We start from the raw sequence: 22,972 nt of genomic DNA, 5'->3' as shown, positions 1-22,972 counted from the left end.
CCATATGGTCTTGTATCTCTTGCCTGAGGGCAGTGGGGTGAAGAGCTCATGCCCGGGGTGGTGACTGTCCTCTGTGATGGCCAGAATTCTACCACGCCAGTGGTCCTCATAGAACTGTTTAATCTCGGTGAGACCACAGCCGATGATCTTCTGGGCCATATTGACCATTCTCTGCAGTGCCTTTCTCTCTCAAGAAGAGGTGTTGCCGTACCACACGGTGATCCCGTTGGTGAAGATGCTCTTAATGGTGCAGCAGTAGAAGTTCACCAACACAGGTATTGGCATCCCCCATAACTTGAGGCACCTCAAGAAATAAAGGCGCTGCTGAGCCTTCTTCAAGATAGAGTCAGTGTTCACAGTCCAAAATTCACAGTGTGAATTCCCAAAAACCTAAAGCTAGTGACTGTTTCCACTTCCGTTCCATCAATACTGAGTGGGCCGTGAGTGTGTGGCCTGTGTCTGCGAAGGTCCACTGTTAGCTTTTTCGTTTCATTTACGTTCAGGTCGAGGTTATTGCTATGAAACCACCTTAGCAGCTGTACAACTTCATCCCTGTAAGTAGACTCGTCATCATCGCTGATCAGTCCTATTATAGTGGTATCATCCGCAAACTTAATGATGCGGTTGTTGCTGTGTCTTGCTGTGCAGTCTTGAGTGAACCAGGCATACAACCTTGGACTCAGACAGCAACCTTGTGGGGTTCAAGTGCTCAGGGTGAGAGGTGTTGATGTTTTATTACCTATCCGCACCTCCTGTGGTCTCTCGATTAGAAAGTCCAGCTGCCAGTTGCAGACAGATTTGCACAGAACTAATCCCCTGAGCTTTGTCACCAGTTGACTGGGTATGATGGAATTGAATGCTGAACTGTAGTCCACAAACAGCATTCTCACATACTAGTTCTTTTTAGTCCAGGTGATCCAAGGCTGTATGTAGAGCTGGGGAGACAGAATCATCCACTGATCTGTTGTTCTGGTAGGTGAACTGCAAGGGGTCCAGAGACTCCTTGATGGTGGAGTTGATGTGTGACAACACCAGCTTCTCCAGGCATTTCATCACCACAGATGTTAATGCTACTGGGCAGTAATCGTTCAGGCACGTTACTTTTGCCTTTTTGGGGGAGTGGAACAATTGTTTTTTTTGAAGCAGGTGGGGACAATGGACTGTGACAGGGAGGAGTTGAAGATGTCCGTAAACACTGTGGTCAGCTGGGCTGCACATAGGTCAGCTGGGTATCCCATCAGGCCCAGCAGCCTTACGGATTTTCAGCCTGCTTGGAGTCTTCTGCACGCCCTGCTCTGGGAGTTTCAGAACAAACTCACCCTACACACTGGGGGTCTTTTCAGCTTTGGGAAATCATTGTTTTTTTGGAGATGAATACTGATACTATAGCTGAAGCACAATAAACGTGGTGCAAAAAGGAATTCAGGTTAATATGAAATTAAAAGTAGTATGGAGTTTCTTTCAAAATAGGAATGTGGAAGTACAGTATGTCCTGGATGCCATTCTTTCCACACATGATGCTCTTTTAACATTTGTGGGATGAACTTGAGACTTTGTGGCATCTCAGACTCACAAACTAGTGAAGAGACACCTTTATCCAGGCTCTATTAAAAGAGTAGAACAGCATCCTAGAAGACAGCATCTGCAGTATGGTGCAAATCATAATATATGTCTCAAATCCATGGTGTGTATTGCTTCCAAAAGTGACCAAGTTTACCATTAACCTATGACTTTCATATTAGAACCCCTGTTGATGACAAATGTTAATCAGCATAGTGAAATTATCTATGATGTGTCTGGTCAATAAAATGTGAGTTCACCAGCTACAAAAAAGTAGTCTTTATGACATTTGTTTTGCCTTGCAAAAGTATTCACACCCTTGCACAGTTTTCACATTTTGTTTGAAATTTTTCATTCATGTTACTGTAAAGTAGCCATTTAGTAGATCATGAGAAAAAATGGAAAATTCATAATTGTAAAGAATGGAGGTAAGGTTTCACATCCTTTCCTGTGGCAACCTAAATTTTATTTTGTGCACAATGTTGCCTTAATTAGTCACACAATTAGAGTGGCCCCTATGCAATGTTAGTGCCTCACATGATTTCAGAATAAAAACACCTGTTTGTGTAAGGTTCCCTCAAGCAGATGATGAATTTCAAGACGAAGGAGCTTTCAAAACAAATCACGGATAAAGTCATTGAAAGGTCCTGACTTGAATCCTATTAAGAATCTGTGGAAAGACTTGAAACTGCTGTTCATAAGCGATTCCTGTGCAACTTGATAGAGCTTAAGTAAATCTGCCAAAAAGAATGCATACCAAAATTGGAAGAGACTTACTCAAAAAGACTTGTGGCTGTAACTGCTGCCAATGGTGCCTGTGCCAAATACTAAATTCAGATCTGAATACTTGTACAATCGATATATTTAAGTTTTTTTCACTTTAGGATTTGCTGAAATTTACTGTAACTTACCTTAGCCTTAGTCTTCAGTTTGAGCATTCAGATTTTGAAATGTTCGTGTATCATGTAGTTTCACAAAATGAGACACCATAGGAAGGATCTAAATTATTTTGCAAGGAACTTTTGATGCTTGGTATATATACACTAAAAAAGTATTATATTTTGTAATACAATCTTCCATTTCCCCTGGAAAAGCAGGGGGCGTCTGCAAGTGGCATTGGTGGATCAGGAGTTAGCACTCTTCCATCTGGATCAGAGGTTGCAGAGGTTTTGATCCCGGGTACTGGCTAAATTCTACTGTGGGCTTTTACGGTCTGGCCCTCTCAAAGTACCGTCTGGGACGACTGGTGGAATGACATACACCAATCATATAATGACTCTTGTGTGTCATTCAGGTGGGTGCTGCACTTCATAAGCGGAAAAAGTGTGTCCCCTTCTTTAGATAAAGTTTTTTGATATCCTTAGGGATGAACATGAATATGAACATGAATACAAGGAGATCGTATTTCTTATTATTAATCAAAATATTTCACTCTTTACATTTATAGGATCCAGACAGTATTAATGTCCTACATGTACAGTATGTTATGGGACAGTGTAAGAGTCACAAGAACCTTAAAGGCCGAGTAGCCTCAGCAAGTAAACTAATACAATGAAAGCCTTTTTTCCTGTTTGTCATCATCCAGGTTAAAATGAAGATACCTTTTTTACCTAATCTATCCAGAGTCACTAATTAAGATAATGAAATTACATTGGAACAAGGAGGAGAGGAATTACCTCAGTCTGATTAACGAAAATTTAGTTCCAGATGTTTATAGCAAAAAAATTGTCCTGGGTCTTGAAACAGCTGTGGCTATGACTTAAGAGTTACACAATATCAGTTCATGATTTAATGATGTGCTTACCAGGCTTATGTGCTGTGTAACAACCCCTTGTCACTGCGCATCTCCCTCTGGAGGGAAATGTGACCTGATGAAGGGAGTTTTGCTATCCTTACTGCATGAGCAGGTGTTTCTGCAGAAGAACAGCCAGCCCTTCTGGATTAGTAAAGACTCTCAGTGTCTCGCAGTTTTTATACTTTTCCATATGGCAGGCTGGTCTTTGAAGGGACTGTTTACCAGTCAATCTGCCAATAGAGACTGTACAAAAAAGCCTCTATTATTTGTAATTAGATACACTAAATGATGATTAATTAGGTATTTTGTAAAGGGTATAGAAGTTGTCGTCTCTTGGGTACAGTTACTGTAGTTTTTCAGGATAAAAAGGGCTTCCATGGTGTTAGTGATTGGTTCGATGTTTAATAGCTGTCTGCGGAAGCTGAAGAGTGTTTTTTGTTATTTAACCTGCAAGATCTGAAAAATAAAACCTCCCACACAGACTGGTGTAACTATCATGGGTTTTTATGTGTTCAAATCCATTAAACCACCTTCATTAAAGATCACAATCCATTACACATATAATAAACTAAGATCTGAAATAAGTCATAATGTTTGTTGGTTTTATTTAGTTTACTTGTAGTATCTCTGTGGTTCAGATGTTGATAGTTTGAGCCTTGGTTTTTTTACATTAACTGACTACAGTATAACAGGGAAGCTCAATCCTTGGCACACATTTGTGAAAAATGCAGTGAGAGCTGGATAGTTTGGAATGTTCTCCTCTCATTTATAACATTCTTATGTTTTTAAGAGTGTGGTAGCATGCCACTAATACAAAAGAGACTTGTTGAAACTAGTTATAGAGTTCATGAATAAAGCCCATGGACTACTGACTTTCTGACTGAAGTCAGCCCACTGACTTTCCTATCAGTAAGGTGTGAGCTTTTGTCAATGTGTTTCAGGTCCTAGATGCTACAGTAGGTGAATTTGACCATTTGAAGTTTCACCATACATTACGGTGGTAATGTACAAGTATTGTTATTTTTTTCATCTGGAATTTTTATTTTTTTACTAATAAATTGTTAGTTTGGTATGAGTGCTGCAGCAGCCATGTAACAGCAACATGGAAGCACCATGATAAAGACTAGTGCCCCCTATAAAACATGAGGTCACCCATCTCTTTTAGTACTGCGACCCATGGCACTCAAAACGCCCTTTTAAGATTCCTGATTTGGAGAATTGGTACCACTCTTGCTGAGAAAATTGCAAGTGTACAGCCTTCTGGTCAGCCATAGGGGATTTTGTTGCACCACAAGCTGAAGAAATCCTGACCAACTTTAAACCCAATCAAACTTGGCAAGTGCTTAGTCGGTTTTCTGGTAAAATTCAAGCCCTGCATTCCCTATGATTTTTAGCCACTCATTGGGGAGTCGTGGTCACAGTGAACTAATGATATAACCCAGATATGAACCAGCAATCCCTGGCTTAAAGGACTCAGCATACTGTTCAAGCCGAGGCCTCTACTGGTTTCTACTTTGCTTATTTTAATTCTGTCTCGACATACAAAGAACAAAATATTTGTGAAAAGTGTATATAATAAATGTAAGAATTTATTAGAACCCAGGTCTTGTACAATATTAGTTTGGTAAATTAATTAACTGTAATGTAGGAAGTAAAGGCAGTTTAATGTAACACATTGACATGGTAGTCAATAGAATGTGTAAAAGTAATTAAGCCGAATAGTTTGTGTTCTAGCTTGAGTACCAGCAATTTATAAAAGTTAAAGTTAAGTAATAACACCCCCCACTGGTGAGGAAATGCTGGGTAAGGTCACATGCAATAGCTTCTTTAATGTTCTGTGAACAATTTGGAAGGGGAGAAATAAACAGGTACTCGCTTTCAAGACAGGGATTTATTAAAGTAATTACTAAGTCCACATGACACACAAAAAATATTTTCACATTACTATTTAGAATTTATTAGAGCCCATGTCTTCTCCAACTTTGATAACCCCAGTTGCACTTTGAAGGGGACATGAATCTTTAGGTGTGCAGGCTTTTCTAAACTAAATTCCCCTCCACAAGTGAGCCTGCTCTCTAAAGTGGCGTTAAAAAAGGAGAGTCTCCAAAAATATCATCCAGATAAACAAGAGTGACAACCCTTATGTGGTAGATTTCAAAAGGTAATTTAAGTAGTTCCATCAGTTTAAAAATGTAGTTTCTTTACCTTCATTTACGTTGGCCTTTCAGTGCTCAGTACCTGACAAATCAAAAACATTTTGGTTTGCCAAAAAGGCATAAAGTGGTGAAGGTGTTTAGTAGGGTTTTCTCATACTACATTCTTTCTCTTGCTGTCTGTCTTTTATATACTGCCTAGTCACAAAATGCTGTTCACCTTCTGGAAATTTCCAGCCTGTACTGATGTTGAGATGAAGTACCCAGATTACAGTGAAGCCACACAAACAATATGTTGAGTGTAAGGATTATTTTAGTACATATTAACTATGTATGTGTTAGGTACCACAATTACGAGATGGCTGGATCTCTTTAGACTATAAGGCTAGGAAGAATGGAAAGTCCAAGATAAAAAGTAGTTTTCCAAGTAGCTAAAGAGTTTGGTGGCATCCTTCACAATAAGGTCCATATCAACAGATGTGTTATGTCAAGAAAATAAATCATAACACAAGAGCAGAACTTTTATAAACAAAGAACAATGATTTTAAGGCTTAGTAACAAGAAAATGTACTCTAAAATATTAAAAAATAATTGCAAGAAGGAAACAGAGTTAGGTCAATTCAAAATTACTTTCACACTTTTGGAAGAATACCAGTCTCCCTCATTACTTTTTTAATGGGTCTGAATGCTCAGATGTAATTACATCACAGAAAATAGAATTTCATTTCACTGTGTTGTTCCAGAATATTTATGCTTGGTGCTCAGCAGCGTCTCATAAGATGAAACAATGTTCTGTTTTGCAATGACAAAGAAAGGGCTTGTGAGATGTTTTTAGTATGGTTTATGAATTTAAACCCAAAGACAGCTCTGCAGGAGAAAAGGATGACCCCTACAGGCAATGACCCCTGCTGTTCACAGCTGGAGCATTAACATCTCTGTTGGAGACTGGTGATGACCATGATTCAAACAGACAAAAAGCTGTTTGGAGATAAAAGGAGAAATCCAGTACCAAGGTACTGTATATAGAGGGAAGACATCAGCTGGTGGTGGCAATGATTATTATTTCATTCAAATGGCAAGAGAAAACAAATACCCCAACCGGAGAGAAAATATTGTTTTAAAGATGTGAAGTGTGGGAATCTTTAGGGATCTCAGTGGGGTAGTTGGACAGTCCAGGGATACATCATTGCTGGGAGATGACGGATCCTCTCTGTGATACAGGCCTTTAGTGACTTGCTATTACTTTAAAACTCCCAAATGTCATTCTGTGTATCAACATACTGTACACTAAGACTTTCCTGTCCTGGTGATCCTGACCTTGCTTTCTGATGGTTTTCATTTCCACTGCACTTCATTTCTTCATTGAAGCCCTTAACTAAACCAATAGATAGATGAATTAGAAGGCGGCTTCCATGCTTTGCTTCATTATCAGCAGTTAAAAATGTAGCTTTTACAAGTTTAAAAAGTTCCATTTCATACATTTAAAATTAATCTGGAAATCCCTGAAAATCTAGGAGTTTTAAATTAAAGATGTTGAACACTACAAATGAGTAATTTGATTCAGGGTTGAATTAATAGAGAGTTCATCGAAAAGGCAAGCTCAAAGGTACTGGGGTCAAAGGGACCAGGGAATAAGGGAAGTGCTGTTTTACAATTAAAAGGGATGTTCAGATCTATGCGTTTTAAAAGTTATTTCCAAACAGTATTGGAAAAAAATACATTGAATTACCAGGTTGTTGTTTTTTTACTTGCTGTTAACAAAAATACATAGGGACCGCCACAGAAATGCTTCACTCCACAGAACTGAACACAGTTTCAAAGGCTTGCCCAGATTAGTGAAATCAAGTTTATCCCTTAAACTATTCACCACATTTACAGCCAATGAAATCGTGTTTATGCCAGTATTTCACAGGGACCAAGATAACCAGCATTGAGGCCATGTTGATGAGAGCATTGCTGTGCTGGGCAGTCGATGTTATTCTTATTGATGACCATAAGAACACAAAATCCATTCACTCTTCTCAGGTCAGAACAAAGAAGCAGAGATGGCCAGAGAAAACGTTACAGTCTTATATCTATTCTAAGAAAGTGTCATCTGATGTTAGATAGTTGGAAAAAGGTGTCCCATGAATGATGCAGATGGTACAGCTCACACCATAACAGAATGCTATCATTCAAAAGTGAGTGGATTGAGGAATTGTTAATCCCTCACAGTTACATGCAAATCCACAAAATGTATTTGGTAACAACTCTTTAACACCCTTTTAACCTCTGCGAGGTCATGACTATGATAGAATTGATACAATCAGATTCTTCTCAAATCGCAATTGACCTATGTTTTCATATGGAGTAATATTAGAAAGATTATAGTTGTAAAAAAATAATAAAGGACTTCTCAAAAAGTGCATCTAAATGCAAAATATTGTACATATACAGTAAATACACCTAATAATTCAAGCTGGTATTGTATATCTGACTTTATTATATGATATCAAATTAGAATTAGGGGAAAGTGGTAACAGATGTGGAGCCACACTTTGGAGTTTAAAACTTCTGGGCAGTCACGCAGCGCCAAGATAATTTGTCTTCCAATTATAGTCTTTGTTCTCACATCTTTCCTCTGTGTTATAATGCTTGTTAAGAATAACTTTACATGATTTTAATACACTTAGCTAAATGCCATTTGATGAAGGTATCGCTTACAAATTTGGAGGAGCTTGTACTCACTGTGTCAGGCCTGATTGCGTTAGTTTAACAGGAAAGAATTCCTGACTGTAGTTTACAGTCCAGAATTATACTTGTGATTCAATTATGTTGAAATTTAAAGTATCAAAAAAATCTTATAGAATCTTCCTGTTTTGTATGAAATGTTTAGCCAGCAGTACCAGTCAAATATCATAAAATGACCAATAGATTCCAGAGTGCTGTCAAAAATTGCAGTGAATAATAACTATTTTTTCATGGCAAATAGCCATAATATTTCCCTCCACAACCCCTGTAGAAGTTCATACATTATATAACTTGTATAGCAGCATCCTAACATATTCTCATTTGTGTCAGTTCATTTGGGGGTATTATGAATTATACATCATTCACAGCAGCAGAACATACCACCAGAAATGCACTGGAACCATACTGGTTTCATCTGGGAGGCTTCCTTTTTTGTGTAAGTAATGTTTGTGCTTTCTTCGACTCAGATTTCTTCTTTTATCTAACCCCCCCCCCCTCTTTACATACACATATAGTGGATAATCCCCACCACCACCACTCAAATTAAGTCATTCATCTCTTCATCTACAGAATTATTTTGTTGTTGATTTTGAGACCATCATTTACTGTAAGTGACCCTGTTGTGACAATATGTGTTGAGACCTGACAATATATTGGTCTGGTAAACCTTATTAACAGGAAAAAGAAAAAAAATCTCTGTTTTTTTGTCCTCTTGAAAGCCCTTCGAGAAAATGATAGCCACCGTTACAAAGGACCTTCTGGGTCACTTCCGTAAGAACGGTCACTTTCCGTCAGAACATTCTAGACTGGAGTTTTCATGTCTTGTAAGGTGATTGCACATGGCAGTGAATTTGTGTGATAGAAATGTGATTTTCCCCAGCTTCTGCCAAGTATTATTTCTGAAAATCCTTTATCGATATAAAATCTCCAGACAACCCTTCATAATGTCCGGCAGTATAAGTGTATGTATGCAGAAGGGATGAAAATGTCAGGAGTAATAATTTGCAGGCCTTTTTAAGATGTGCAAATGTTTTCCCTCCCTCATCCCCGTGACATTTATTCAGGCTCCCAGCACAGTTTGTGCAGCTGTGGGTTCTCACATCTTAATGATGTTGGAAGACACCCCAGCCACAGAGAGAGATGTACTATAGGAGTGTCAGGGAGAATTTGTCCTCCTGCCTTCCCTCTGTTTATCTGACTCGCACGTAATGGCCATTTATTTATCTAGCAGTAAATGAGGAATCTTTCAAATGTCATTTGTAAAGCGGTCAGTCTCGAAGTGAAATGTGTCAGCTATTTTATTTAAATATATTATTTTTTATTAGACAGTTAACTGCATTGTTGAACTTTAAAACTGAAATTTCCTGGAGTTAAAAACCATTGCTTCCATTTTTAAATGTTTTGAAGCGATTATTTGTGCTCTCTTCTTGCAGTAAATTTGCAGACTTCTATACATATATGTTTTTTAAAGTAAGTCACCCTGTATTACTGCCCATTTTTTTTTACAGTTGGGTTTATGCTGTAATTTTGACCAAAGCAAGGTAAAGATAAATTCCAGATTTAACTACATGCAGGTGCTATGAAACTGTGCGCTTTAAGACCTGCATCATTCCTGGCCTGAATAAACTTATAGACCTACGTGAAGCAAGTCTAACAATGTGGATGGGTAAGTGGTTTTAGAAGCCCAGCAAACCTTTGTGTAAAGAAATCTCTCCAGCTCATAGTCTTCAGTAACCTTCCCCTTGTTTTCACCTCATGTCCGCTAGTCTGTGTGCATTGAATTAGCTTTGTTAAAGCATGAATCAAGTCTCCTTGTACTCTTCTGTGTAAAGGTTAAAAAGATTTGGTTTGTTTAGTGTCAGTGTGGGACATTTCTTTTAAGACCGGAATGTATGCTCTTTCTTTTACACCAGAGTAACAGTGACTTTTTTAAAGTATGGTGAACAGAACTTTTTACAATATTCCAAATGAGGTCTTACTAATATGTTGTGTAATTTTAAGATTCCCTCACCATTGTTTGAATTTCAGTGTTTTTAACTATATAAATCCTTACATTGTGTTTTTGGTTGATCGATGAATTCAGCTCAAGCACTAACTGCCAGTGTTGCAGGGATAACGATGGTCATGCTGTCTCCCTGAGACCTGCAGGAAATCTTGAAGATGCCTTGGAGCCCTTAGCTATCAGCTGTAGTCCTTATGGACCTTTCAAAACAATACACATCAATTGTTTTTTTACACTTTTACTTAGTGAAATGATGCTTTTTGTTGCATTTTGTAGAACAGTTTGAGGAAAAGTATTGCAGCCAACCAGGCCTTGCTTTAAGAAGATTGTCCCACCATACCTTATTTTTTAAAAAGGCACAAAATTAAGGAAAAGTGTCATTGAGCTTTTCCAAAACATTCAGGTAACGTTTTCTGGGTTGTTGTTGATGTGTCAGAGAAGTGAGGTGTTTTGGAGATGCAGCACACATCACAAGCTTTCTGCTGTGGTGTTTGTCAAGATAATGAAACCAGCTGTGTACTATCACTTTCTTTAATTATGGCTAATTTAATTTGAAATGTATGACACTGAAGACAATTTGGAAAGGCTGATTTTACTGTAAAACAGTCATTATTCCAGAGAAAAGCCTGGATCTTGATTTCTTTCTTTCTGTTAAAATTAATTTCCCTATTTTGTTTATTGTTGGATATTGCACCATTTGTACAGTTTTCTTCTTCTGTGAAAACCACTAAATCGTAAGCATTATCTGCTTGAATTATTGAAGAGTTCAATGATTAACAGTGGTTGTTAAAGTTAGTGAAAAAATGTATTGTAATCTTGGGGATTTTTATGGTAAACCAGAATGGAATCCCCTGACAGGATTGACAGGAATTGCAGATGAAGTGATCATTGATGGATCAGGTCATGGATTGCTGTGAAAGGCAAGCTCTTGTGGTGTGTGGTTTGACTTATAAGATGACTCTGCAAAACGGAGATATTTAAGGTTTCTATTCAGACATGTTCTTCTGATGAAACATAATCATTAAAACTGAAGTGTTTTCATGTCCCGTCATTGAATGACCAAAATATGTGTTTTTTACTGTAATTACAACATTTTTATTACTGTATTGCAACATTTATCTCCTCAGGGTGTTCTGCTTCATCCAACTTTTAGTGTCCAGTAATGATATTATTTGCATAATCTGTTTTGGTACAGTACCATTAAGAACAGTTTATGTTGTCTGCCCACCAGCTGACAGCAGTTTTTGATTCAATTTCCATTTGCATCCTCAGCTCCTAGTTTTGTTGTTGAGCATCAGGAATCTTGTTCACTGTTAAAATGTAGGATGTAGTGAGGATGTTCATATTTCTTATTACATGTATTCATCTGCTACTTATGATGGAAGTCCTTTCATTAACTTTCTTATTGATCTTATTTGAGTCAAGCAATTGTTAAATATATACTAATAAAATAAGATCAGTATCTTCAAATGGAGTATGCAGTATGACACCAGATATTTTATCTCTTAAGTCCCACTGTCAGTTTTGTCTGAATGTTTAAGAAAAATGAAACTAAATCTATCCAATCTGCTGACATTATTTTACATTCTTTTCTTTTTTTATTCTGGTCAAATTCCTAATGCTGCTGGCTCTGCTGTCAGCATGTTTCCTATTTCATAGCACTTTTAATGTTTGTGAGGAAAATGCAGTTTTCTCATTTTTCAAATAAAACAGGAAAGGCAGGAGTAGACAGGCATTTACATTGTACTGTATCTTAAAAGACACTTTCAATAAATTTATTACATCACTTCCGTGAGAGATCTCTGGAATGTAAAAATCTTTCTAGCCAGTGGCATGATGTCTCATGCAACGTCTGTCTCGGTAGACACTGAGTTTCCTTTTTCAGTGTCTTCAGACCCTCCTTACACATGGGCAGGTTTGCCTGTCCACCCTTCAGCTGACTGTTTTGTATAATAGCTCATGGAGGATTGTGTCCCTCTCTGCTCTTGTCGTATCAAAAGCAGCCCAGAGATAAGCTTTCTTGAACTTGAAGTTCAAGTCTAAAACTTGAAAATGACATCATACTTGGTATAACTGGTTTGGCTGTTAAAAACAAAGAAATAAATAATGAAACCTGTAATAATGTAACCTGAGCCTGGATTGCACATCTTCTCCTGCCTCCTGCAGTGGTGGTAAGAGAACAGGGTAGCTCCCTGATGTGTGCACTTGGCAGGTCTTTCTCGAGACGTGGTGAGAAGCAGACATGTTTGTTCAGCAGGTAGCATTTAAACCCTCATCAGAATTTATAATGAATAGCTCTATTACAAAAACCCAAAAGGCAGATGTGGAAATACTGCCTTTCATTTGTTATTTCTCATTTCGGAGCAGAAACAGTAGTAAGGACTAAAATTACACCTAAAATAACAGGGGTTGTGTTTTAGTTGAAACCATTGGTTTGGTTCTGGTTGCAGCTTTCTCTCCTTTTGTTATTGAAAGCAGAGGAGTCCATTTATTTCTACTGCAGTATTGCATAAGGACATCAGGAGAGAGCAGTGTTTTGGTGAGGGTACTCCGCGGTTGTATAGGGACAGAAAAGTGTTCCTTTTTTCTGGAAGACAGGTCCTAAGATGTCATGACTTGAATATTTTGCAAACCATGAAGCTAATAAAAAAGCATCTCTGAGGATGATTTGCTAACTTGCATTTTACCTCAGTTCTTAAATTGCATATAAATGTTTTAAAGATGTGAAGAGGCATTGAGGTCTATAAGTAGAGTTTCACACGATCGACTTGTATTGCCTTTTGACTATTAAGGCACAACGGCAGATGTGGGCAACTGTAACCTTGAAGCGAAAAGACTACTTAAAAAATGTTGGTTGGAGAAGTAAAAGAGCTCCCCTTTTAGATTAAATAGTTGGAACCCCCCAAGTAGAGCTTAAAAATTCTGCTAATTATTTTTGCCCAAATGGCAAATTTTACAAATTTTAACTGAGTTCTGAGGTTCCTTAATGCTTTTGTTAGTGATGTGAACTTTGTTTGGGATGGGTGAAAGATCATTCGTTTTGGCATCAGGCTTAATATCCTGTCATGTATTCAATACAGCCCATAATAGGCTAAGAGATTAATTGAGCATTAGATTTATACTATATAATCCCATTGCATCTTCGTATATGTGTGTACAGTGTATATGCCTATGTAATATTTCTGAAGGCCAGTTAACCCTGAATAATTTCTAACAATTGTGAAGGTAAACGCATCGGAAGATGGCCATTCTGCATCTGCATTGGGATCTCCAGCCCAGCTCACCCCAGTTTCATGCTTCACCATTAAGTTGCCATTTTCAAAAGACTTAGAGGAATTTAATTATTGATAGCAGATGATTTATTACATATTTAAAATGAATACACAGATAATGTGACGTAAGGATATCCTCAAGGATGAGAGTTTCCTTAATTGAACACATGTCTTTAGTTGATCAAAAATTGACGGTGTTTCCAATCTTTAAAAACGAGTGATTTAGAGTGATCTATAAAACCTCCCATTTTGGGGTTCTCCCAAACCAGCCTGATCTTTAATCTTTGCGTACAGTATTTAATCCATTGTGAGTAACCATTGTGAGTATACGTATTTACCCGGATTTTCTGTAGACATAATAAACATATGACTCTGATGAAACAAAAAGCATTTATTTCAGGAACTATCACACTTTGACAGGACTTCTAGGGGGGCTTAATTATCATACTGTACGTGTATGATGGGAGACAGCTGCTCTCAATGTTCTTGTGGCTCAGTAAGTACTGTTCCTGTTTTGTTGTCAGAATTGTAACTGTTTGCATGCTGCTAAACAGGGTTTTGGGAGTAGGGGATAAGATAGAAGACCGCAGAGCCAGCCACTGTCAACTTGAACGTGCTCTTCAAGTTTTTGTTGGCTTTTAAACTGCTGGGTTGTGTAGTTGTACCTCATAGTTTGGTGTTTTTTAGAAGAATCTATATGGTGCAAAAATAAAGACCTTAAATGGTAGGAAAGGAGAACGCTTCAATTTTCAGGGTAATTATGAATGGGACTAGCGTCTGTTATATGAGAATGTTTGACTATAATTTTTTGCTTCAAAAACATTCTGTAAACTTTTTGTTTAAAAATATATATTTTTTGTTAAATATAAAAAACATAAAACCCTTACCCATATTTCTATAACAATGTGTATCTAACCATAAATACATGGTACCTGGGATTAGAAAACTTCTGCATAGGCTCTTCCAGTAATTTCATTCCTAAACTCCAAGCATTCCTGTTTGAAATACGGTATATATAGCTTTAAAAGAAGTTTAAAAATCCTAAACACCATTTTTATGTTTTGTACATGTCCAGTAAATGCTAGACTTTAAATTGTCCTCCTGAGCATCTAAAATCGGTGATTCATTGAACCCAGTAAGCAGCTATTCATTCAGAGTCCATTCCAATGAGTCCAATGTCAGTGACGTTAAGCATGCCATATGTGTGCTCTTTGTCAATAGCTTTGTACTTGAACTGCATTCATACAGCTCACACACCCAGACAGTGACAAGATAATGAAGTGCACTCCTGCCTGGTTCTAGTCAAACAAGCTGTATTTAACAGCATTGGTGTAGGCAGAGAAACTTTAAGCACTACAGTTCTCTAGAAACTAATGGAAACCTATGGATTATACCTATGATACAGCTGCTATTATTGACTAGCTTTTTCTTTTTCAGAGTACTTCATTTTAAAAACTCTGCACTTATGGAACTGTTGTAATTGACAGATATTGTCTGAGGAAAGAACAGACGAAGTGTGAATATTTACAAAGTAACTTATTGAGTCTCCATTGCTCTTGGAACAGAGTGCAGACTAATTTCCAGCTAAACAAAAGATTCCCTCTTTTACAAAATAAAGCTGCACTTCTGTCCAGTAACTGTAAAGTGATGCTTTTTCTTGTAATACAATATAAGTAAGTCAATACATACAGTAATTCCAGTTCTGATTGTCCAGTTGTCTGCACTACATTCTCTTAGAAGTAGGTATCTGAATTTTAAAACCTAAGAAAGATTACGAATGAGAGAAGGCCATTCACCCATTGAGCCCGATTGGTAGTCAGAAGCTAATTAATCTGGGAATCTTGTCCAGCCATTTCTTGAAAGAAGCAATCTTTAGCCGCATTACTGAGATACTCTAAAAGTCCTTTGGGTAAAGAAGTGAAAGGTTTTCCCACTTGTGTCTTCTAGCTTGTGTTTTATAAGATATGTCTGTGAAATGCTTGCTGAATGTCAGTGGAAATTAACTGTAATGCAAGCAGTTCATTGGATTCAATCATTCAATCTACATTCTGTGGTAAAGGTACCTATATCTGCATTTCGGGTACCTTGTATAAAATTCTAAAGTGGATGATCTGTTTTCCTTTATGCATTATGATCCTTAAATATATTATTATAATGTTCATTCTTCCTGCATTTGCTTATTCGTTTTATACAATACATTGTGCAAAACGGCCCTCTTAAGAGATTTTATATTTTTTACTGCCCTAATACCCCTGTTAATTTATCTAGTTAGTTTCACTGATGTTTTTCCATTACTTGAAGAACATCATCCAGAATTGAAGGACCCAGGTCAAGGTTTAGAGAGAAGGCAGGTTCCTCTTCCACTGGCAGAGGGTCCTCTTCAAAGGACAGTGTTGTCTCCGTGTCTCTCCCTGAGCTGAAGCTGTGCTTGTCTGTGGTGTCGCTGTGGTCCTCAGGCTGAAGATTGTCCAGCTCTTCGCTGTCCAGCAAAGGCATAGAGCTGGAGATCTGTCGTCTGTGGCTGGAGTAGCTGTCCCCCCAGGCTGTACTCTCCCGAGACCGGTCCTCCTCTGGGTTAAGCCGAGGGGGCTTGGGTGGGGGGGCACAGGCCAGCAGGAGGTTCTGCTCACTCTGGGAGCTCTTGAGCAGGAGGCTGTGGCCCCTGTTTAGGAAGGAGAGGTCTCCGAAAGTGTCCCCGCTCCCCCCACTTCCGATGTGGGAGAGGTGACGGAAGTCACCCAGGGGCAGGCTGATCATGTTCACCGAGAGCACCTCCTTCCTCTTCTGCTTCTTACTCCAGCGGGGTGACGGGGATTTAAGGTGCAACGAGGACTTGAGCGGCATTCTGGGTCAAGGCTGTGGTGCTGGCAGACAGTTTGGAGGCTGCGATTGTCAAGGAGGTCTCCAATTACAACTCCAGTTCCATTGCTCCTTGGCAGCTGTTCTTGGGGAAACAGGAAGAGAGGCAAGATTATTCTAAATAGGTTTTACCTGGAATTTTGCGAGCGTGCATGGGAATGGGAATTATTTTCTTCATTTGCCTATTAAAAATAAAGTGCTAACATTTTTGCAGATTTGCTCAGTCTGGAATTGTTTCAAAGGAGTTTAGAGTAAACACAAGAGCAGGAAAATACACAGTGAAGCTGCACTGTTGGTAAGACTTCAAAAAACAGCACTGTTACTCATTGACAGTTTTTATTCCACACCTTGTGAGATCTCTTTTTTGAAAAAGAAGTGTTCCAAAACGACTGCATTCACATTCAACTCCAGATGCAAATCTTGGCTATTGCACGATGGTCACCTTTCACAGTTTGAGGTGAAAACCCAAATGGCTGCAGTCTGTGTTTAATAAATGCACCTGTGCTCCTATACCCCAGGCTAGTAGTATTATTCATTATTTGGACCAAAAGTGGTATTCAAACATGTGCTTCAAAGCAACATTAAAAGTGAATGGCTTTTTGTGAAATGTATTCTAATTTAGCATGGCATTGTTAATAAAAGAACATATTAGGCTAATTGGAGTGCCTCCATTTGGATATAGGTTAAACTTTAAACGGATGTGAGTCATTCAGATTTGCTTTCAGTCACCTACAAGGGAAAGTAAAACCTTGCCATTTTTTCTTTTGTTATTTTTTATTGTTATTTAGTAATCTACTACAAAAAAGACAGTAGGAACATCTAACTATAATACAGCAAGATCCAGACTCCAATCCCCTCCCCTACCCACTCATGATAGTAACCCACCCCATATTCACAAAAGTGCATCACCAAAATGATGTCAGTCAATTTCAAAGGCTAGTATAAAAGAAAACAGATAAGACAAGGAAGAAGGGGCAGGAAAAAGACCGAAAAGATCTGTATTTTCTTATGCTGCCTATGCAGACTCTCAGAAGTGAACGGTCTGGTCTCCAGCCCCATGCATCCGACCTGTGAAAGCGTCACATGCAAAACATCCAGAAAGGAAAAGGCTCATTGATGCTATCTGGCCATTGACGCAGAGCTACCATGTTCTTAGCTGCTGTTGTATCTGCGAGGCAAATTATTTTTTTTTGTGAAGTAGGCTGCTCAGTGAGGATGCCTCGCCCTTTCTCAGTGTTATCATGAAAAATCACAAAGGGAAAAAGGTTACAACTCCACACTGTGTTCAGCACAGCTTTCAGAGAGGTTACTGCAGTGTATCCTGTGCTTAATAAGTACAAAAAGAGAAATAGTCTGCTGCAGAAAAGTAAAAAAGTAAAGCACTGCATTCAAGATTTGTATTCAAGATGCAGTTATGGTAGATTAATTATCCAGTGTGCATGGTGAGAAAGAGTCACCCTGGGAGAGAGTTTTCAGAAATGCTAGGTAATTGCATCCGTTGTTAGAATAGTTTATCTATTAGCATTCTTTTATAATATTGTGTTTTAGCGTGTTGTGTATATGCTTATTAATGTTTTTAATTTGTTTAAAGTATATGTATTTTGTAAATAGAGCATGGAGTTCGTCAAAACACTATTAGAATACATTTAAATTACAATACTGTAGAAACAGTGCTCCACAGAAACATTACTTCAGCTTCTTAATGCAAGGTATAATACATTTACTGCCATACTTATTTAATAAGAGCTAAAGTATTGTTTGTAAATACTGTATGATACAGAATATATTAACTGTGACCACCAGTGAATGTTGGAAGCCAAAATCCAACATTGGCCAAATTATTGATAATTTACTGTATTTGAAAGTTTGTATTTTATTTCATTACCTACAATAACAATTCAGTAATGACTTTAGTTTTTTTTTTCTTCATTACTCTTGCATGAAAGTCATCTTTGTATTGCTTCAATAAATTGTTTTAAATGTGGAAGATATGTGACAATCCGTGTTTAGAGGAGTTATTTTGTTCATTGTGAAAAGTTCATTTTATGATGCTCAAAACTCAATTCTGAATGAGGGCACATGACACTGATATATACAATGGTCCAGCTCAGCGGATTATGCCACTTCATTGAGCTTGATAGCAATGTGTTGAATTTCCTTTCCTTAATTGTACACTTTAACATTTGATGAATCATTTTCAAGCTTTATTTTTCCTAAGGTAGTTATTTTGCAAGGCAAATTAGAATCCAAGATATATCAGTGTGCAGTCTTGATTCAGGATCGCACCTATTTGTAATTGCATTTCCCCATTAACATTTGGGGTTGAATCTTGTTTTGAGTCACAGATTAGTTAATTTTACCTTTATTTAGCAGTGCGGTTATGGAGGCTGTGGACATTTGACTGTGGACTGAGTGATTAGAGCAGTGAATCTACAGTAAGGCCTGAAATGTTTGGACAGTGAAAACTCATTTCCTGAATAACATTTCCTGCTCTGTTTTGACTGATGCCAGAGCTTCAGTGTTCTTACCTGTTCTGGTGACAGAATGATGACTGTGGAACCAGTTTAACGTCACACCATTGCCTAATCAAAGGCTTGTACTGACTTGCACATTACAATAACAGTCGCCCTTTCAGCTAAATCTGAGAAATTATTCAGAAGTGCTGGATGTTTTTGGTAAGTCTAATGCAAAGTAAACTACAGAATTTATTTACACTCTTTATGATTACCTAGAAATGGGTGGTATTTCTCTTTGGTGTAATTATTTAAAGATTTAGACGTTTTCTGTGAACTATCCTTCTGAGCTCTGTGCCTTCCCCTTATTTGTGGTTAGGTACAACCCTGACCATGTAATCCAAACATATTTGGTATGTTTTTAACTTTGATCTTTGTACTCATAGGGTGAGATTTACAGAACTAAATCTGTGGTTGACACTCTGCTGAGTCAGAGCTAGACGTGCCTAAGACAATAGAAAACAAATGGGAATATTGCAAAAAGAGATGTTTAGATAGTTGTGTGATGTCTGAAACTAACAAGGAACAAGTGCAGTAAGAAATCAGTGCCAAAGCGATGAATTTTATGGTAAAAGACTGTAAAACCCACATTTTAACATCTAACATTGAATTGAATTTAGTTTTACATAATTAAAATGTGAAATGAATGTTATACTATAATGGAATCCAGGAACTAGCAAACCCATTCTACTATTAGATTAATTCTTAACAATTGGATGCAGATCTCTTTTTTTTACCTGACATTTGTGAGCTACACGACCTACTGTACCTACACTAAATTGTTCAAGTCATAGGAATTTGATGCATGCAATGTTATCTTTTCTGTTAAGGTCACTTCCTTAGAAACAGAAATAGAGGTTAAGTATTGTTCTACTGACAGGAGTCAGAATAAGACATAGTCTAAAACAATACAGTACAAATGAAAAAACAAAGGTCCACAAACTTCTTAAAAAGCTCAAATATTATGCTTTAGTTTTCCCCCATTTTAAACATCTGGTTTATTGCCTTTCAAAAAAATGGACAGACATTGTATTAGAAAACTTTATTTTACGTTGTGAGGAAAAGTATTTGAAATTTAAGAAGTATATTTTGATCAACTTTTAAAACTTGTTGAACTGCATTAGAAAACATAACTATAACATATACAAACTGTTTTGGTCCTGTTTTTGGCTGGTTCTAGTTGTCTGTGATGGATTCTAGTTGGGCACAGTTAAACCGGTCTAAGTGGAATACAGAGGTGGATATTTGGCATTTCTTTAACAACACTATTTTTATACTGTATTGACTAATTCCAAGTAAATTATAGCAGCTGTTTTAATACCATTCACTTCAAAGCATGTTATGTGATAATATGGAGCATGGCTTGAACAATATCTTTTATGAAGTTTGGTTATGTAAAACTCTTGCTCATAAAATCTTTTCAACCATAATGTAAATATACCATGTCTGGCTATAAACATTTTATTGCTGCTTTCATAGCTAGAGGTGATTTTCAAATCTCCTCACAAAGGTGTGTCAAAAACAAGTGTTCACACAGCAGCATTCCTTCTGAAGTATGTAAATAGGGTAGAATGCAGTTTTGCCTAGAAAAAGTTAAGTTTGTATTTTCTTAGCAGAAGTAGTTTGTGACTGTGAAGCTTTCTCAGGCTTTTAAATAAGTTATTTACCTGTTGAGGTTCCTGTCGGACCAAGATCATTTCTAAAACTTCCAGAGAATATAATATAATAATATGAAGAGTACATGGCAGTTGAAAGTTTTTAGTTTATACTCCTAGGTTTCTTAAAGAAAAGCATTAGTTTTAAAAGACTTACATTATGATGGGTCTCTCTGGGATCTGTCTCTTCCTGCACCTACACGTAAACAGGCATACACAAACTGTCAGACTAAAAGAGAAGGTAAAATACAGTAGTAGCTGAAAATATGAAAACACCTCTTTAACATGATCAGGCTTGTTCAACTGTGAGTAAGAAACAAGACAGGAAAGGTGCTAGTTCTGGATTTAGTATATGAAAAGTCAGTTAAAGGAAAGATCAACCTACCAGTCCAAGGAACAGAAATGTGCAGACAAAAGCTTTGTTTATGTCGTCTCCAGGCTTTCAGGTTACCCTGATTAAATCCAACTCTCTTGTCTCTGTTTTTGGTTTCCTGTATCACTCCCTAGATCCGTTTCCCCTTTATCCCAGACATCCCAGCATTCAGAGCGCCCCGAAATAAATCAGGAAGAGTCACTTTGAAAACCCAGCACCTGCGACTAACGCACTTAAGTGTAGTGAGCTCTGACGACCAGGTAGAGTGCTTATACAAAAAAGGGATTGTGTGCACACGCCCTCAAGCCAAATAACTACAGTAATTGGGTGAACTTTCTTTTTTTTAAAGTCTACCTAGAGAGTAAGGCGGGAGGGTTTTCACCTGAACAAGAGATTTGATGGGTCACAGGTTTGTTATATGTTTTCTGCTGTTTTTACTATAAAGCAATTTCATACACTTTACAATTATAATGAATGCATACAACCTGTAGTGTTTGTAGTCTTTTACTTGGACTGTATAATCTTTTACCTGGACTTTATTTTTAAGTGTATTAAGTCTTTTACTTTTTCATTCTTAGTTTTTTACCTTTACCTTATTTTCTTTACATTCTTTTGCTTTTAGTCTTTTACTTAGTATAAAGTAAGAGCAAAGTAAAAAGTAAAGTTTTTTTCCATGCTGAAAAGATACACAACATTTGGCTTTTTTGGATCCTTCTTGAGGTGAACTTTAAAAGCTATGAGAAAAACCCAAGAAACCAAAACATGATTGCTAATCTTTGTGTCATTGTCTCTGCACTCTGAATTTCCTTTATTCCATAGGATAGGCTCTAGTGACTTTCCCAGAACCATACAAATTCCCGCTCAATGCTGAAAGAAACACATTACATTACGCAATGCTACACATTCAGAGCACAAACATGCTTAGTGTCTGCTGAAAATATACGTCATCTCTTGCTACAGTAGAAATGTTGATTTATAGTATTGTCGCTCTATGTGCCTCACACAGTTTTACAGCCCTTTGTATTTTGTTGTTTTTATTTTCTTTTTATGAAAAAATCTGTTCCACTGTTAAAGGTGTTGTTATATATTCAACATACATTTTGGAAATGATTTCATAGGGGCAGCCTTTACAAGTTCACAAAACAATAGCGTTTTAAAACTCCTTCCTTGCCTTTTTTTACCACATTTTGTGTTAATTGCATTTTGTCTGTGCGGGGAGCTTTGCTATTTTTTGTAATAACTTTAATATATTATACATAGATATTAAATGCTTAATTCGTTCTGCATTACCACAACACACGTTATTTTATCATGTCTTAAAGACAGCTTCTGTTGTTTAGTTCAGTGTTAACTTACATTCTAAGGAAGATAATATTAAAACAAACGGTTCTGAAATATTTATGTATTTTAAAGGACAAATAATTCATCATGTTATTAGTTTTTACCATGTGAAACCAAGATTGTAAACCTGTAAGCATGTAAAGACCTGCTCAGCACACTCTTAAATGTTAGGAATCCCCAGTAAATGTCATATTGGACTTCTGCAGATTACATGAACGGATGTGAGATGGATTCTAAAAGGTCCTGAAAAGTTTTTTACCAAGCCTCATAGTTTTTCTATTAGGATGTCCTATATTTGAGTTGGTCAGGAGGGTAAGATAACAGGCTATTCCACTTGTCCACTAGTTTCAGTTTCAGTCTGAGATCTACAAATTGATCTTCACAGGGAAGGTGATGACTAACTTTTGCTTCCTAACCAAGAACACACTGCCTGCCCACTGGCAGCTGTTCCTAATATACTGAGGAGGTATTGATTCCGGTATTTATTTGTTGTGTTTTTAATGCCTTTCTGCATTTCTTTTTGGCAAGAGAATATTTAACAGGTTTTGAATTAAAGCACATTTTTAGCAATAAAGGCCAGTGTTTTTGAGATAAACTTCCAAAAGAGACCAGTCTGCTTTTAAACCTGCTGTGTAGAATTCTAAGTCATTTCTATTTTTCTGATTATCATATTTCTAAGAGTTTCTTTGCACGAGAGTGACTTTAAACTGTAGAAAAAC

The 22,972-nt window shown here is 37.3% G+C and overlaps 2 protein-coding genes across 7 annotated transcripts in view; one reads left to right on the top strand and one right to left on the bottom strand.

The window, feature by feature from the left end:
- dnajc17 (DnaJ (Hsp40) homolog, subfamily C, member 17) overlaps window positions 1–22,972 on the top strand; it is an 83,927-nt gene that overhangs the window by 46,796 nt on the left and 14,159 nt on the right. For 2 of the 5 annotated variants that reach the window (XM_088648465.1, XM_088648468.1), the window contains one exon: window positions 1,147–1,833. The exons of 2 other annotated variants lie outside the window; for them this stretch is intronic. In XM_088648465.1, the coding sequence (XP_088504591.1) occupies window positions 1,147–1,374 (228 nt within the window). In that variant the 3' untranslated portion in view covers window positions 1,375–1,833. Of the gene's footprint in view, window positions 1–1,146; window positions 1,834–7,533; window positions 7,569–22,972 lie in introns of those variants that run through there. One more of the 5 variants, XM_088648469.1, reaches the window with a different exon arrangement.
- On the bottom strand, window positions 13,577–21,179 carry LOC148653452 (cdc42 effector protein 2). Of its 2 annotated transcripts, none has more exons than XM_088648472.1 (3): window positions 20,925–21,179; window positions 20,697–20,735; window positions 13,577–16,451 (listed from the first exon to the last, which is right to left on the bottom strand). In XM_088648472.1, exon 3 carries the CDS (start codon window positions 16,354–16,356, stop codon window positions 15,787–15,789), a length of 570 nt encoding a protein of 189 aa, XP_088504598.1. In that variant the 5' UTR covers window positions 16,357–16,451; window positions 20,697–20,735; window positions 20,925–21,179; the 3' UTR covers window positions 13,577–15,786. The 2 variants fall into 2 exon arrangements, with proteins under 2 accessions (XP_088504598.1, XP_088504597.1); XM_088648471.1 differs by having other exon boundaries at window positions 13,577–16,456; window positions 20,925–21,178.

This window comes from Lepisosteus platostomus, chromosome 10, assembly GCF_059453375.1.
Source record: "Lepisosteus platostomus isolate fLepPlt1 chromosome 10, fLepPlt1.hap1, whole genome shotgun sequence".
NCBI lineage: Eukaryota > Metazoa > Chordata > Actinopteri > Semionotiformes > Lepisosteidae > Lepisosteus > Lepisosteus platostomus.
Note: the sequence above shows the minus strand (reverse complement) of the source record. Positions and strands in the feature narration are given on the sequence as shown.